Source organism: Nakaseomyces bracarensis, assembly GCF_045282275.1.
Source record: "Nakaseomyces bracarensis strain CBM3 chromosome Unknown Scaff4_1, whole genome shotgun sequence".
NCBI classification, from domain to species: domain Eukaryota; kingdom Fungi; phylum Ascomycota; class Saccharomycetes; order Saccharomycetales; family Saccharomycetaceae; genus Nakaseomyces; species Nakaseomyces bracarensis.
Window position 1 is genome coordinate 372706 of NW_027263964.1, and position 16447 is coordinate 389152.

Here is a 16447-nt window from a genome sequence, read left to right on the forward strand (position 1 = left end):
AGTATTTTATAATAATCAAATATCGAGTTCTTAGTTGGTGAAATTTTGATACAGTAGAACCAAATAAAATACGAATTTGATACGTGATATTACAGATAACGCTGAAGAAAAAAAGAACCGAAAATTGAAAAAAAAAAAAATCACGCATTTGAATTTTAGTGCCATTTCAAAATAATACAAAAATAATTGTATGGAAGTGAAGAGCCAGATGATCAAGGATGATGTGGAGAAGTGTGTTGACAACAGTGCGAGTATGAGCGCGATGAGTAGTAATGCAAGTGTGAAGGCTGGACCCAATTCGAGTACGAATACAGGTGTAAGCAATGGTAATGACGGGAGTACTGTGAGTGGTGGTGCGGAGGCAGAGGAATACGATCCGAGTGCTGCACCTGTGTGTAAAAATTGTCTGACATCAACTACACCTCTGTGGAGGCGAGATGAGCATGGGGCGGTCCTGTGTAATGCGTGTGGTCTATTCCTCAAGCTACATGGCAAACCTCGTCCGATAAGCTTGAAGACTGATGTTATCAAATCACGGAGTCGGAAGGGGAGTCACATGGGCGAGATGGCCCACGAAAGGTATAAGCAGAGCTTTACGAACTTCATTCCGACTAGTTACGAAGCTTATCGCGATAAAAAAGACCACCAATTGGCTACCACCTCCAACATGGACAAGAAGAGAAGTCTGACAGAAATTCCACCAAAAATTGCAGAAACTGAAAGGAAACCTTCCTTGACTAGATCTGAATCAGATCAATCGAAAAGGTCTAAAAAAATAAGGAAAGAAGATACGAATTCTGGAGACCAGGATAGCAGTTCCGGCATACCCACAGAAAGAACTTTTCAAGAAGGCCTTCAAAGTGGTACCGACAGAAATAATCCAAAAAGAACAGCCGGTGTCAATAACAATGAAATGAGGCCTGAAGGAATCACACCCATGAGCCCACAAGCTCATAGTGCAAGCATCACACCTTTACCAAGGCTGTCTACTGTTCTAGGTGAAATAAATTCTGAAGGTAAACAAAAGAACAGCCGAAATTATGAACCTACGAATGAAAATTTGGTTAATAATAAAAAAATAAGAAGCTCCCCTTTGAACCAACATAATGAATTTAATTCCCTCGAGAACTCCTTAAATGAAGGGAAAAGAAACACAACACCTAGGAAAGGTAGTCAAGGATCTCCTGGTGCTAATATCCCGATACGGGATTCTAGGAATTCCAATACATATTCATCGAAAGACAAATATGTTCAGCCACAACCCTTGGATACATCACATTTGTCCCACATCCCGCCTAACCCACATATTTTATCAAAGGGAAAATTATCTCCGACTGACCCACTGTCTGGACGTCGGGTTAGTAATTCAGAAATCAATCATCTCAAAGGAATGGATATGCCTGATTATCCAGCCTCTTCAACTTCTGATCATAATATCCCGATTAGTGTTCAATTACATAATGAAGAAGAGGTCATTCGTCTACGTACCAGGATAAATGAACTCGAATTGGTCACTGATCTGTATAAACGACACATTTATGAACTAGATGAGCGCTGCAAAAAGTTAGAGATGGAACTTAAAAAAATAAAAAGATAACCGGATAAACCGGATAAACCGGATAAATTATAGACTACGCATTAGTTCTGTTTTTTATTAGTATTTGTTCGTTTTTTTTTTCGTTTTTTCGTTTTTTTATTTTATTTTATTTTTTTTTTTTTAAAAGAGTTTTCTAAAGATCGTCTTTCATGTACATACCATTATATTAATATCATATTCATTAGCTACGATATTTCTCAGAAAAACCCAGTCAAATATAAATAATCTACTCCTACACAACATATAGATACAATTCTCCTAAATAATAAATTTATAAAGCTCGGTATTGGATATTATATATATTAACATAAATACACATACAATAACTTTTATTTTTATACAATGGTCGTTGATGCGGATTCCCTTTGAATGGATTATATTACCAAACCACTTGCGTTTAAATGGTTACGTTCTTTAACTTTTATTGCCTATACTGTCTAGCTCATTATTTTTCATTATTCATATACTGATAATAGTGAGAATTTTTGCATGTGTCTATAAAAAGTTGAATGATCTAGCAAGGATATGATGAACTAGAAGAAATATAAAATTTTGTCCGCCTTCTTTAGGCAAGGGAATATATTATAAACTTGCGTCATACCTAGAATCATTAATAATTGAAAAAGGGAAAAAGCAAAGATTATTAAAATTCTTAGCAATAATCACCAATTAGTGCATTATTTGCTTTGTCCTTTAAGGAATATTCTGCTATGACATATTTGCCGTGATGTATTGGCGAGCTCTGAAGAAATGGCAGAAGAGATGAAATTAAAGATACTTCAAGCTTCAATAATAAAAGTGAATAAAAATATCCATCTGGTACCTGGTAGTTCAGATATTCTCGATGACGGCTAGAACATTTTATTTATTTCTTTGAAATGAGCCATTAAACTTATGCTGTATTTACTTATAAGAGCGTAAATGGAGATGTACTTGAATTCTTCAGAAGTATTTGTGCTAGAAACGATTTTATTTCTAAACTCACTTGCATTACATTTAATCGATTAGGATTATCCTAGTTTGGATTTGTTCAAAATTTTGTTTCAATTGTAAGAATTGAATACTGTATTGCAAAAAAAATTAACATACAATTCATCTACAGTACCTTAAACATATCTTGATGAAGATCAGGTTTGAGAATATCAGGAATGAAGCAGCACAATAAGTAACAAGCCCACAATACCATATTCAAAATACATATATAATCACGGAGTATTGATGTCGATGTTACTTTCATTTTTTTAGTGTAACTTTTGCGGCAGAAAGGTATTGAATTACTAAACTATCTAGTCTTTATTCATTACCATAAGGCAACCACTTTCTACTGTGCGCAGTTGAGTCGTGAGTTGTTAAACTATAAGAAATGTAGCATAAAGATATGTTCAGTGTAATGATGTAGTATATTCGGTTTTATTCGTATTATAGATTTCTTTTTTCATATTAACATTTTCATCAACAAAACTATCGTGTTTATGAACTGTGATATATTATTTTATGATCTATCTTGCCACTAATCAAGTTACAACTGTTTTGAATCAATAAAATATGATGCAATATATTACATATTATGGAAAATAGATTTTTATATTCGAAATCGATTCTTAACAGGTCGTTCATATATGAGTATGCCGCATTTTCCATAGACCTATTGGTGAAAACACCAGAATTGGTTGGTACGTGTATTATTTATGTTGAGCCTTTTACAACTTTAATACGAACGAAGAGCTATCGTATACAATTTGTGTCATTTTAATTAAATAAGGAAGTGGCATAAGAGCAGAAACTAATTTCTTTTCAAGTTGTCAGATAAGTCACTAAATTCTTTCAAATGTTTGTTGTTATTCTTATGTTTATCAAATTCAATGAGATAATAGAGATTGGATAGTGTTGGCACATTAAAAAAGATTTAAAACCTACAAATAGTGAGTATAGTAATGTATAGTACGCGAAAGAAAAAATTTTGCGGAATTAATAGATTTGAGAAAAGGAAAGTGAAAGCAGTACTAATGTGTGGTTGTGTTCAATCAAATTTTTAGCATGATAAAATAGTATTCAAAGAAAGTAGAGCTCGAATTCAAATGTCAACAACCCTGAATTAAATTACAGGCGGTTTCAAAACTAAAATTGTAGCATAGTTGGTACTAACAGTCGAACAAGAATGGGGTTAGACCTGTAACTCGAAGCATCAAATTTGAACCCTGTAACAATGTTGAAAGCAGAATTCATAGTATTAAATATTATTCCTGTTTTTACCACTACTACAGTCTTCAAGTTGTTTTGGAACCATTTTCTAATATAAATATATAGAGCTACTGCATGCCTCATCTTCAGCGCGTTGGGAAGAACGGGATAATTCACTAGGTGCTTCTCCTGGTATTAGGAGTAGTGGTTTCAGATGGTTTTGAGTTATTTTCGTTACACAGTATGTTGTATATCCTTGAGATGGTTTTTTCAATACAAGCTTTATTACTGGGATATTATTCTTATTCCTGGGGGATCCTTCTTTCCTGTAGAATCGAAGCAAATGATTCTTTATAGAATAGGGCCAACGTTCGAATTGTATGTCCTCATGAAATAATACGTTTATGTGGTGGTCACCGAACATTTATGAAATTATTAAAGACACTTGGTGGTACACAAATCAATCATTATTATTACTTGAGTTGAGGTTCCTTAGTATGTAGTCGGATATAAAAAATATCCATTAGTTTTTTTAACTATCAGCTAAGATGAATAAACAGAGTTTCAAGAGTATATGGAATGATTTTCTTAGATTTAACTTTTGAATGGATTGTAAACTACTTCTGGCAGCTTTGATACATCGCTCGTAAAGCTCTTTCTGTTGTATTAATCACGAAGATGTTCCGTTCAATGACAGATTTAAACTGGTTTAATAGTGTTTCAAGTTTCTCGTTGAATCAATTTCTACCATTGCTTTCTCCAGCTCTGGATTATTTGTGTCTGTAAATATTCTCCTTCGACTTAGATGGCTGAGTATTCAGCAAAAAGTGAACAACTCTTGCTGATCTTTGTTTCCTAGACTTAACAACCTGAAATGTACCTGCTCCTGTCATAGTTGAAGATTCCTTGGGGGGAGTTTAACCAGTCAAACTTCCTTTCAAGAGTGATGGCCGTTCTTATTTCATGAGACACAGTAGCGTTGTGTTTATCTACTAGTGTACTACCGTCCAAGATAATTTACATCCATAGTATATCAATACCTATTCACTAAGTAGTATGCGATATCACAATTAAACGTTAAAATTTATATTCTCATTGAACTCAAGATTTTTTTGTTTTGATAAACATTGAAATAATATAAAATACAGTGCTGTTAAGATCATTCATGTCATCATCCTGCAACAAAATTTTATTTTTCAAAACAAAAAAAAGGATAATATATTATCAAATCAACTCCACATTACCACATAAAAAGCGAATAATTGTTTTTAGTACGTACATCATAATATCAAAATAATAATTACCACCATCATTTAATTGTCATTATTTAACCATAATATCGTAATATCATAACATTAACACATTATCTCGATTGATGTTCTGTTAGCTATTATTTGAGGCATAAACTTTATAATCTTTATGCTTGCGAGGAATCGGATTCAGAAAACAATCAGTTTTCTATTCTTCAAGATGGCATCGTTTGCTAGAAACTGTAAAAAAAAATTTTCACTAATGAAAAAATGCATTAAAACAGAATGGTTTTAAAAAGAAAGCAAAAAGTTTTCTTTTTTTTATTTTTTTTTTTTGAAACCATACTAAAGTTTCTGTCAAATTTTGTTCACTTAGAATCTAGCAAGGGATATATTATCGTTAATTTAATGCTTCTTAATTCTTACATAAGAATGATATTACGGTTAATATTTTCTTCTCCTAATATTTTACACACTTATTTTTGTCTTTTTTTTTTTGTGTGTTGTTTATTTGCTAGTTTCAATTATTCTTTACAGTTTCTATTAGTAGCATGGAAGTATCACATTTCAAATCATTTATTACTATTTTTTTGTCTTGGATAAAACAAAGAAATGGCGATAGTTGTCGCTGCACTTCCCTATGGGTTTTATTCATTATATTCTATTGTCCTATTTTCTTGGACAACGATAAGAACGGGAATTTTATTGGAACTATAATAATACAATAAGACACTAAGTTTGCATCACACTTCTATTAATATCAGATATAATATAAGTTAATAGAAAAATTTTTATAGTATGTAAATAATAGTAATACTAGTAAAAATAATAATAATATAAAATTGTCTACCATAAATGGAAATAAGATTCTATGTATCTTTCAAAATTAAAAATTTCAAGGCAAATTAGAAAATTTGAAACAGTTGGAGGTTTCAATGCTATTTCATGTTGCTTTTTCTTATTTCTTTATGATGGAAATTTCATTTCATTTTTATTATTTTACGATATTAAATGGTAAAAGCCAATAGCTTCGAGGAGGAAGTACAGTCATTTTTAATACAATAAATTTGATTTTCTAATTTTATTCTTATTTACAAATATTTTGATTTTGATTTACTGCAGTTCAATGACTGTATATGGAAATTCCCCATTGGGATCAGAACTGCTAATAATAGTATAATAATTTTGCTTGACATAAAAGTATTGCGAATTGCTCCTTATCTATAACGTATTATTGAAAGGAAAAATATGGAGTTAATCAAAAGAAGAACTCTTTCAAATTAAACTCATTTCTTCAGCATATTGTAGTTTTTTGATAAAAAAAATAAAATATAATGAAATATATTTTATCTGCACATGGTCCTTCAAAAATAAAAATTTCAAGAATCTAATTTTTGCTTCAATTTGGGGGAATTGCATTACTAAAAATAGTTCTACATACAGAAAAGTTCGAAGCTCTGAATTGAAACGACTGCAGATTTTTATTGAACTTTCAGTCACCTATTCATAGGATAATATTTATACGTAGAATACCAAATAGATTAACTAATTTACTATTCTCTATCTTGTATTTTCTTTTTACTAAATAATATATAGCATTCATTATAGATAAAAATATCCATTATATTAATATTATACATTCCCCGCCAGAAAAACATCTAAACTTAGTGCTGTAGTTTTATATGGCGTTCCGCGTCATTAATTATTGATCTAGTCAAAGAACAAAATAAAGTAAATGTAAAGAATTATTTTGCGATTTACAAAGTCTATGAAATTGAATAAAAATAGTAATATTAACTTGTGTTACCTACAATGCACTAAAGTACAAGGGGTTTGAAATGAGAAAAAACAGGTGAGGATAACAAATTGTGAAATGAACAACCATTTAAAATAATTTGTTGTAAAATACGGAAGTCAGGAATTAAACTTGTGGTTTTTTTCTGCTTTTTTGCCATTAGTAATTTTCTCTTCTGATAATTATGTTTTCATAGGTCGTGGTAGATAAAACAAAAAAAAAAGAAAATAATAGTAATAAAAATGAGCCTCACAGAAACCCATATGTTAAAATTTAGTAAATTATCGTAATAGGGGTAGGGGTACTTAGGCATCAGGTTAAAATGCACGGATATAACTTGATTACTGTCATGCGTTGAAAGCAGTAAGACATGCTCTTCGGAAATGTAGTTAAAAGAATATTTTAGTCCTAAATGTATTAACCTTGTTTATTTGCTATTTTTGATTACTAAGCTATTCTATTTAATTATTAAAGTCTATGAATATTAAAAGGCAATTGTTAGAACAGACCTTAGCGTTATTACGTACGGCAAGGGTGATACCTGAAAACGGTTTTGTACGCTACTTTCTGACTACGTTTTTCATGTTTATTTTAGTAAGGATTCATTTTTTTAAGGTAATTGTCCGTATGTTTGATGTCTAGAACATACTCATTAATAAATCGCATTTATCGTTACGTAAACAGAAAGGGAATGTAATAGTAAATAAAATACTTTCTTATTATTGCCTTCATTGGGAAAGGACAGTTTTAGTAGGAAGGATATAAATCGTAGCCATAATATCAAACTCAGATAAGCATGTACTATTTTTAATTCTCCTTCGACAATAGTTTGGGCCAAATATCTGGCGCGATAAAAATTATAGAAACAACTACTGAAAAAGCAAATCCTCCCTATAGGCAAATCCTCCCTATAGGCAAATCCCCCCTATAGGCAAATCCCCCCTATAGGCAAATCCCCCCACCTCCCCAAAAAAAAGAAAAAAAATTGCAAAAAGATTTCCGCGTTTCGCCCCCCCCCCCCCCAAATAGAAGAGTAGCTAATTAAAATAGAAACTAATGCGTTTGTAGAAAACAAATGGCACTGTACTCAAATATATTCAAACATTTAGAGATAGGATAAATTCATTAATTGGATATTGCCAAATTTGTATATGGAAAATTTTTGCGATTCCATATTATACCGTTTTAGATAAAAAAATAAAAGACAAATCTTAGCAAAAATTTTTCTTGTCATTATTACAATCAAACTCAAAAGCCAAAAGGTGGAGTGAATAATAGAAGTGATAAGGGCAAGATATCCCAGTAAATCTAATCATCTCTAACTCAAAATATATATGTTTCCGTTACTGTAACCGTACCTAATGTACTCGTAAATTAAGACATAGTATCCTATATAACTAGGGTATATCAATAACAGTGACATGAAATATTATTAGTTTTTTCTAATCTAGGGATATACCATTGTTATATATTTGCTGACATGAATTCTAGAGATATTCATAGAAATTGCTTCAGGCTGGACCGGAGGTCAATGATGACAACGACAACGTTAGATTTTACCAATAAACCGCTACGATGAATGAATGTTTGGATTGCTGAGATCCTTTGCAAATAGTTTCATTGGTTAATGCACCAATAAAGAAAGGAAATTTAAGTTTTCCTTATGTTTAATCCAGATATGTAAAATACAAAAATAGTGTCCGAAACTAGAGCGAGTCCGTATATTTTACAGCTACTTGCCACATACATTTCTTCAACCAAATGTATGAAAGATACCCACATAGCTGGTTTATCTCCTAAGCAGTTCTTCGTGAACTGATACTATTGTTGTCAAATGACTCTTAGTAGATATTCTGTGTATATAACTCTCTGGTTAATTTTTTGGTTATTGTAATTTCTTGTGACATTATATTAAGTGAGAACGTACTGTAAAATAATTAGCTACATAAAATCTTGATATGATATCATGACGGCATAATTTTCGTCATTTCTTCGGATAGGTCAATTATGTAGTTAAAGGAAATACTAGAGCTGCAATTCAATCTCTATGGTTTAAGGAGCTACCAGTTTCTAATTTTGTTTTGACTCCTAATTTGTAAGCTTTGCCACTAACTTCTTTCAATCATGTTTAGGTTTTGTTTGCCAATATAGCATATAGATTAAGTAAACAACACTACTCTACTTTAAGTTTTTGGTATGTTGACGCTATTTATATTGATATTAGATTGCCAACAATTCAATAAAACCACTAAATTATATGCTAACGATTCTATGTTCTGTGTTGCCTTCGAGAAAAGATTACATGCTGAATAGGTTGAAAACTGAGTTGAGTAAAAGGAAAGTATATGTATGAGGAGCATATATTTTGTACAATATCGTTATCCTTACAATGCCAACGGAATATGTCATATATACATGCACAAAATCATTATAATGCAGTGTGATGTTCTGCATGATACAGTATGTGTATAAAAGTACCATATAGGTATCAGTTAAGGTCCACATTACATGCTTGTATATAAAATATAGTATTATATTTCATGATGCTTTATAAAAATGCTATTTGGTAGAATGTGTATATTGTTTTTTAGCTGTTCTATTATGTTATAACTGTGCGTTCTTCTACAAATGCATTCTTTATCATTTATTAATTTAAATACGTACTAATCTTTCATTTTATTTTTTAGTCTTACAATAATACCGGCATAATATCGTTCGATTATCTAAATAAGAGCCAATATTTGGTAATAGACAATATATAAACATGATTATAAAATTACTTTAAAATCAATATAAAAAATTAGAACGAACAAAATAGTGTAGATTAGTATTATATAATTGTACAATTGATGTATATCAATTACATGTTGGCATCAAATCATTTGAAGTAATAGTACAAAGGCAGTAGCCCAAACGTTTTTGAAGACAGTAGAGGCACCAGCGCGATACTGGATTGTATTCACAGAATTACCTGAATGTGAAGCTACAGAAGCAGATGGTTGAAAACTCAATTGGGTTCCTTGCACTAGACCAGAACCTAAACCTAAACCTGAGTTACCAGCGTTAGAACCTGATGAACTAGAACCAGAATTGGAACCTGAGTTGGAATCGGTATAAGAATTAAAGCCTAATGGTCCTGAACCAGAGTAGGAGACAGTGTTGGAACCAGAGTTGGAACTAGAGTTAGAATCAGAATTCGGTCCAGTATTTGATACAAAAATTGATCTTGTAACAGTTGACATTCTAGAAGCTGTACCAGTAACTGAAACTATATTGCTAACAGAATCCAAGGAGTAGGTGGTGGAACCGGTGTGTGTCTTGCCGTCAGAGCCCACCGTTGGGAAGAACGAGATCACGTCCGTCTCGGTGGTGCTGTCCTTGGTGATGAAGGCTGTTGATTCAGATGGCTGCGAGTAGGTGTCGGAGTCGACCAGGGTGTAGGTGGTGGAACCGGTGTGTGTCTTGCCGTCAGAGCCCACCGTTGGGAAGAACGAGATCACGTCCGTCTCGGTGGTGCTGTCCTTGGTGATGAAGGCTGTTGATTCAGATGGCTGCGAGTAGGTGTCGGAGTCGACCAGGGTGTAGGTGGTGGAACCGGTGTGTGTCTTGCCGTCAGAGCCCACCGTTGGGAAGAACGAGATCACGTCCGTCTCGGTGGTGCTGTCCTTGGTGATGAAGGCTGTTGATTCAGATGGCTGCGAGTAGGTGTCGGAGTCGACCAGGGTGTAGGTGGTGGAACCGGTGTGTGTCTTGCCGTCAGAGCCCACCGTTGGGAAGAACGAGATCACGTCCGTCTCGGTGGTGCTGTCCTTGGTGATGAAGGCTGTTGATTCAGATGGCTGCGAGTAGGTGTCGGAGTCGACCAGGGTGTAGGTGGTGGAACCGGTGTGTGTCTTGCCGTCAGAGCCCACCGTTGGGAAGAACGAGATCACGTCCGTCTCGGTGGTGCTGTCCTTGGTGATGAAGGCTGTTGATTCAGATGGCTGCGAGTAGGTGTCGGAGTCGACCAGGGTGTAGGTGGTGGAACCGGTGTGTGTCTTGCCGTCAGAGCCCACCGTTGGGAAGAACGAGATCACGTCCGTCTCGGTGGTGCTGTCCTTGGTGATGAAGGCTGTTGATTCAGATGGCTGCGAGTAGGTGTCGGAGTCGACCAGGGTGTAGGTGGTGGAACCGGTGTGTGTCTTGCCGTCAGAGCCCACCGTTGGGAAGAACGAGATCACGTCCGTCTCGGTGGTGCTGTCCTTGGTGATGAAGGCTGTTGATTCAGATGGCTGCGAGTAGGTGTCGGAGTCGACCAGGGTGTAGGTGGTGGAACCGGTGTGTGTCTTGCCGTCAGAGCCCACCGTTGGGAAGAACGAGATCACGTCCGTCTCGGTGGTGCTGTCCTTGGTGATGAAGGCTGTTGATTCAGATGGCTGCGAGTAGGTGTCGGAGTCGACCAGGGTGTAGGTGGTGGAACCGGTGTGTGTCTTGCCGTCAGAGCCCACCGTTGGGAAGAACGAGATCACGTCCGTCTCGGTGGTGCTGTCCTTGGTGATGAAGGCTGTTGATTCAGATGGCTGCGAGTAGGTGTCGGAGTCGACCAGGGTGTAGGTGGTGGAACCGGTGTGTGTCTTGCCGTCAGAGCCCACCGTTGGGAAGAACGAGATCACGTCCGTCTCGGTGGTGCTGTCCTTGGTGATGAAGGCTGTTGATTCAGATGGCTGCGAGTAGGTGTCGGAGTCGACCAGGGTGTAGGTGGTGGAACCGGTGTGTGTCTTGCCGTCAGAGCCCACCGTTGGGAAGAACGAGATCACGTCCGTCTCGGTGGTGCTGTCCTTGGTGATGAAGGCTGTTGATTCAGATGGCTGCGAGTAGGTGTCGGAGTCGACCAGGGTGTAGGTGGTGGAACCGGTGTGTGTCTTGCCGTCAGAGCCCACCGTTGGGAAGAACGAGATCACGTCCGTCTCGGTGGTGCTGTCCTTGGTGATGAAGGCTGTTGATTCAGATGGCTGCGAGTAGGTGTCGGAGTCGACCAGGGTGTAGGTGGTGGAACCGGTGTGTGTCTTGCCGTCAGAGCCCACCGTTGGGAAGAACGAGATCACGTCCGTCTCGGTGGTGCTGTCCTTGGTGATGAAGGCTGTTGATTCAGATGGCTGCGAGTAGGTGTCGGAGTCGACCAGGGTGTAGGTGGTGGAACCGGTGTGTGTCTTGCCGTCAGAGCCCACCGTTGGGAAGAACGAGATCACGTCCGTCTCGGTGGTGCTGTCCTTGGTGATGAAGGCTGTTGATTCAGATGGCTGCGAGTAGGTGTCGGAGTCGACCAGGGTGTAGGTGGTGGAACCGGTGTGTGTCTTGCCGTCAGAGCCCACCGTTGGGAAGAACGAGATCACGTCCGTCTCGGTGGTGCTGTCCTTGGTGATGAAGGCTGTTGATTCAGATGGCTGCGAGTAGGTGTCGGAGTCGACCAGGGTGTAGGTGGTGGAACCGGTGTGTGTCTTGCCGTCAGAGCCCACCGTTGGGAAGAACGAGATCACGTCCGTCTCGGTGGTGCTGTCCTTGGTGATGAAGGCTGTTGATTCAGATGGCTGCGAGTAGGTGTCGGAGTCGACCAGGGTGTAGGTGGTGGAACCGGTGTGTGTCTTGCCGTCAGAGCCCACCGTTGGGAAGAACGAGATCACGTCCGTCTCGGTGGTGCTGTCCTTGGTGATGAAGGCTGTTGATACAGATGGCTGCGAGTAGGTGTCGGAGTCGACCAGGGTGTAGGTGGTGGAACCGGTGTGTGTCTTGCCGTCAGAGCCCACCGTTGGGAAGAACGAGATCACGTCCGTCTCGGTGGTGCTGTCCTTGGTGATGAAGGCTGTTGATTCAGATGGCTGCGAGTAGGTGTCGGAGTCGACCAGGGTGTAGGTGGTGGAACCGGTGTGTGTCTTGCCGTCAGAGCCCACCGTTGGGAAGAACGAGATCACGTCCGTCTCGGTGGTGCTGTCCTTGGTGATGAAGGCTGTTGATTCAGATGGCTGCGAGTAGGTGTCGGAGTCGACCAGGGTGTAGGTGGTGGAACCGGTGTGTGTCTTGCCGTCAGAGCCCACCGTTGGGAAGAACGAGATCACGTCCGTCTCGGTGGTGCTGTCCTTGGTGATGAAGGCTGTTGATTCAGATGGCTGCGAGTAGGTGTCGGAGTCGACCAGGGTGTAGGTGGTGGAACCGGTGTGTGTCTTGCCGTCAGAGCCCACCGTTGGGAAGAACGAGATCACGTCCGTCTCGGTGGTGCTGTCCTTGGTGATGAAGGCTGTTGATTCAGATGGCTGCGAGTAGGTGTCGGAGTCGACCAGGGTGTAGGTGGTGGAACCGGTGTGTGTCTTGCCGTCAGAGCCCACCGTTGGGAAGAACGAGATCACGTCCGTCTCGGTGGTGCTGTCCTTGGTGATGAAGGCTGTTGATTCAGATGGCTGCGAGTAGGTGTCGGAGTCGACCAGGGTGTAGGTGGTGGAACCGGTGTGTGTCTTGCCGTCAGAGCCCACCGTTGGGAAGAACGAGATCACGTCCGTCTCGGTGGTGCTGTCCTTGGTGATGAAGGCTGTTGATTCAGATGGCTGCGAGTAGGTGTCGGAGTCGACCAGGGTGTAGGTGGTGGAACCGGTGTGTGTCTTGCCGTCAGAGCCCACCGTTGGGAAGAACGAGATCACGTCCGTCTCGGTGGTGCTGTCCTTGGTGATGAAGGCTGTTGATTCAGATGGCTGCGAGTAGGTGTCGGAGTCGACCAGGGTGTAGGTGGTGGAACCGGTGTGTGTCTTGCCGTCAGAGCCCACCGTTGGGAAGAACGAGATCACGTCCGTCTCGGTGGTGCTGTCCTTGGTGATGAAGGCTGTTGATTCAGATGGCTGCGAGTAGGTGTCGGAGTCGACCAGGGTGTAGGTGGTGGAACCGGTGTGTGTCTTGCCGTCAGAGCCCACCGTTGGGAAGAACGAGATCACGTCCGTCTCGGTGGTGCTGTCCTTGGTGATGAAGGCTGTTGATTCAGATGGCTGCGAGTAGGTGTCGGAGTCGACCAGGGTGTAGGTGGTGGAACCGGTGTGTGTCTTGCCGTCAGAGCCCACCGTTGGGAAGAACGAGATCACGTCCGTCTCGGTGGTGCTGTCCTTGGTGATGAAGGCTGTTGATTCAGATGGCTGCGAGTAGGTGTCGGAGTTAATGTAAAGATACATGCTAGATGCTGTGTGATCTATGCAGTCACTACCAAGGGTTGGAAAGTAGGACACGATATAAGTTTCGATAGTATTGTTTTTGTTTTGAACAATAGTACTAGGCGCTAGTTGAGTATAATTTAAACTAGGAATAATGTATGAGTTTTGTACTTTCGTTAATGTAATTCCGTCGCTCTGGACAGTAGGTAAGTAATTCGTTACAATGCAATACGTGCCTAAAAGTGTGTAAGTGTAAGTAGCTGGTGGACGTTGGACGTAAAAATAGTTGTATTTCAAAGCATAAACTGGGACAGTAGTTCCATTTTTGTTTAACTCTAGGGTTTCCACAACGAAATTTGAACTGTTATAAATAAGATTTTGGTTAAGATGAAGTTTAAAAACACCATTAGCTGTTGTAACTTCTAAATAGTCGTTGTTATAACCCTCCAGAATTTTCCAATCAAACGATTCTATTTTAGAAGTGAATGCAATAAAATTATTACTATTCGGTAGCTCAAAATCGTTAACATCAAAATCTTTTATTTGGTCAGGGATAGTGTTATCAATTACGAATACGTTCCGTGAAGTAGAATCGCTGTCTTCAAATCGCAAGTAGAAATACCCAGAATAGGTTTTGGTACTTAGTTTTCCATCCAACCAAATTGTACCGTTGGATACTCCTGCCGAAGGAATAGTTTGGAGATAATCTCCCTCGACATATATTGTTGAATTTTGGGCATAAAGGTTACCAGCAGTCACAAAGGTACGTTTCGAAAATGTTACATCCACATTGTAAAACCGGTTATCCTGTGAACTGAAGCTGTTAAAATCATAGTATGCACTACTGTTGGTACCAGCCGTTGCCTTTATTTCGAATGTATTTTCAGGGGTAGTGAATGAATCACCAGTCATTATTATTCTCAGTGGACCCATTCCGTCTGTATTATCAATCAGCATACTGCCTCCCAAGTAAATTTCACCTCCATGATATGTGAAATCCAACTTGCTGACCCCAGTTTTTACCGCCAAAATCAAATACTGAGTAAGATTGATGTTACCATTAAGCTCAACACTTGTAGTATTAGGGTGGATTTCTAGACCCCATGAAATACCAGGCCCCGTTTCATCGGTGATATTACCATTGTGCACGTAGTTTTCATAGATGGCAGCACCATATCTCTGTTGGGCGGTAACTATACTAAAAAAGCTTAAGAAAAGTAAAGGACACAATATTTTCATTACTATATTTTCTACTTATCTGCTTTAATATAATGTGTTCGTGAGGTTAGTAAAACAGGATTTGAGAATTACTAAATAAATCAAAAATAATGCGTCCATATTTATATACTTGATAGTTTCTCACCATTATAAAAATGCATCTTACTCTAGGGTCTTACTGAAATACCTCTGCCTTTTCATTTAACATATTTGTATTCTATGGGCAGAAACAGAATTTACATAGGGTGCTTAAGAACTAAACAATGGTATTCAGCAGACGCTATTTCCACTAGGATGATCAACTCATAATCATTATCTGTGTAGATCATATTTTAGTAAAATTATCAGATTACCATATTTCCGTTTGGAAACTATGCATCATAAGAGATTTTATTTTGAAACAATACTAAGTTCTTGTTGATATTCTCATTCAAATGTTACAAAAAGATTATGAAGGGGAAGTAGTTTTCCTTTTTGTGCATTTGGTAAATCCTCTTTTGATATAGCTTTCATAAAGACACGAAACAAATACAAGAAAAAGCAAATTATATCGATAGCTTTCCTTTTTTCCTTTTCTAGACTCTAGTCAAATTACAGGTATTACAAGAATTATGTTTTTTAGTAAATTATATTTGAAGAATTAAAATATATTTATCTGATATTATTTAATTAGTTAAGCACTAGCAGCAATATCTTATTTTCTCAAATTAATTTGATTAAAAATAGATGCTATTAATAGATTTATCTATTTTCAAAGAAGTAAAATTACTAGAATACATTTCTTAAAAACTTCACCACTAATCCAAACTATATGCGAAGTAAGTGAAGAAAAATCTTCATCGCCAATTATTTCTTTTTTCTCTTCTTAGGAATATAATTAATTAATTAATGAATATATTTGTAGGAGGATTGGGCTTTCTATTAATAATGTGGAATCGAAATTTTTAGAAATATTTAGTAATAAATATTTATATTCTAGATAAAAAAAAAAGAAACCTGCTTATGTCTTGTGTAATCGAGGTAATGATTGAAATTAAAAGTTAGATCCAAAATATAAGAGAGGTCATTATTTAGACATTTCTTTTTTCTTTTATTTTTCCACTCGGTCGTTCTCTTGAAGTATAATATTATTTTTATTCTGCTGTTATTTTTTTTGTTTGTTTTTTGGAAAAAATATTAATTAAATGTATTGCTTAGTTCTGTCATTGAATAGTAGAACACAAAGTAGCTAGGTGGTAAA

The 16447-nt window shown here is 37.8% G+C and overlaps 2 protein-coding genes across 2 annotated transcripts; one reads left to right on the forward strand and one right to left on the reverse strand.

The window, feature by feature from the left end:
* Positions 1–190: 190 nt before the first annotated feature.
* On the forward strand, positions 191–1597 carry GZF3 (Gzf3p; the record flags this gene model as incomplete). Its single annotated transcript, XM_071050979.1, has 1 exon — positions 191–1597. The coding sequence occupies one exon, from the start codon at positions 191–193 to the stop codon at positions 1595–1597; it is 1407 nt and encodes a 468-aa protein (XP_070908191.1).
* Positions 1598–9696: 8099 nt separating this feature from the next.
* RNJ42_00810 (beta strand repeat-containing protein) lies at positions 9697–15228 on the reverse strand (the record flags this gene model as incomplete). The annotated part of the gene is made up of 1 exon (XM_071050980.1): positions 9697–15228. The coding sequence occupies one exon, from the start codon at positions 15226–15228 to the stop codon at positions 9697–9699; it is 5532 nt and encodes a 1843-aa protein (XP_070908192.1).
* Positions 15229–16447: the final 1219 nt, after the last annotated feature.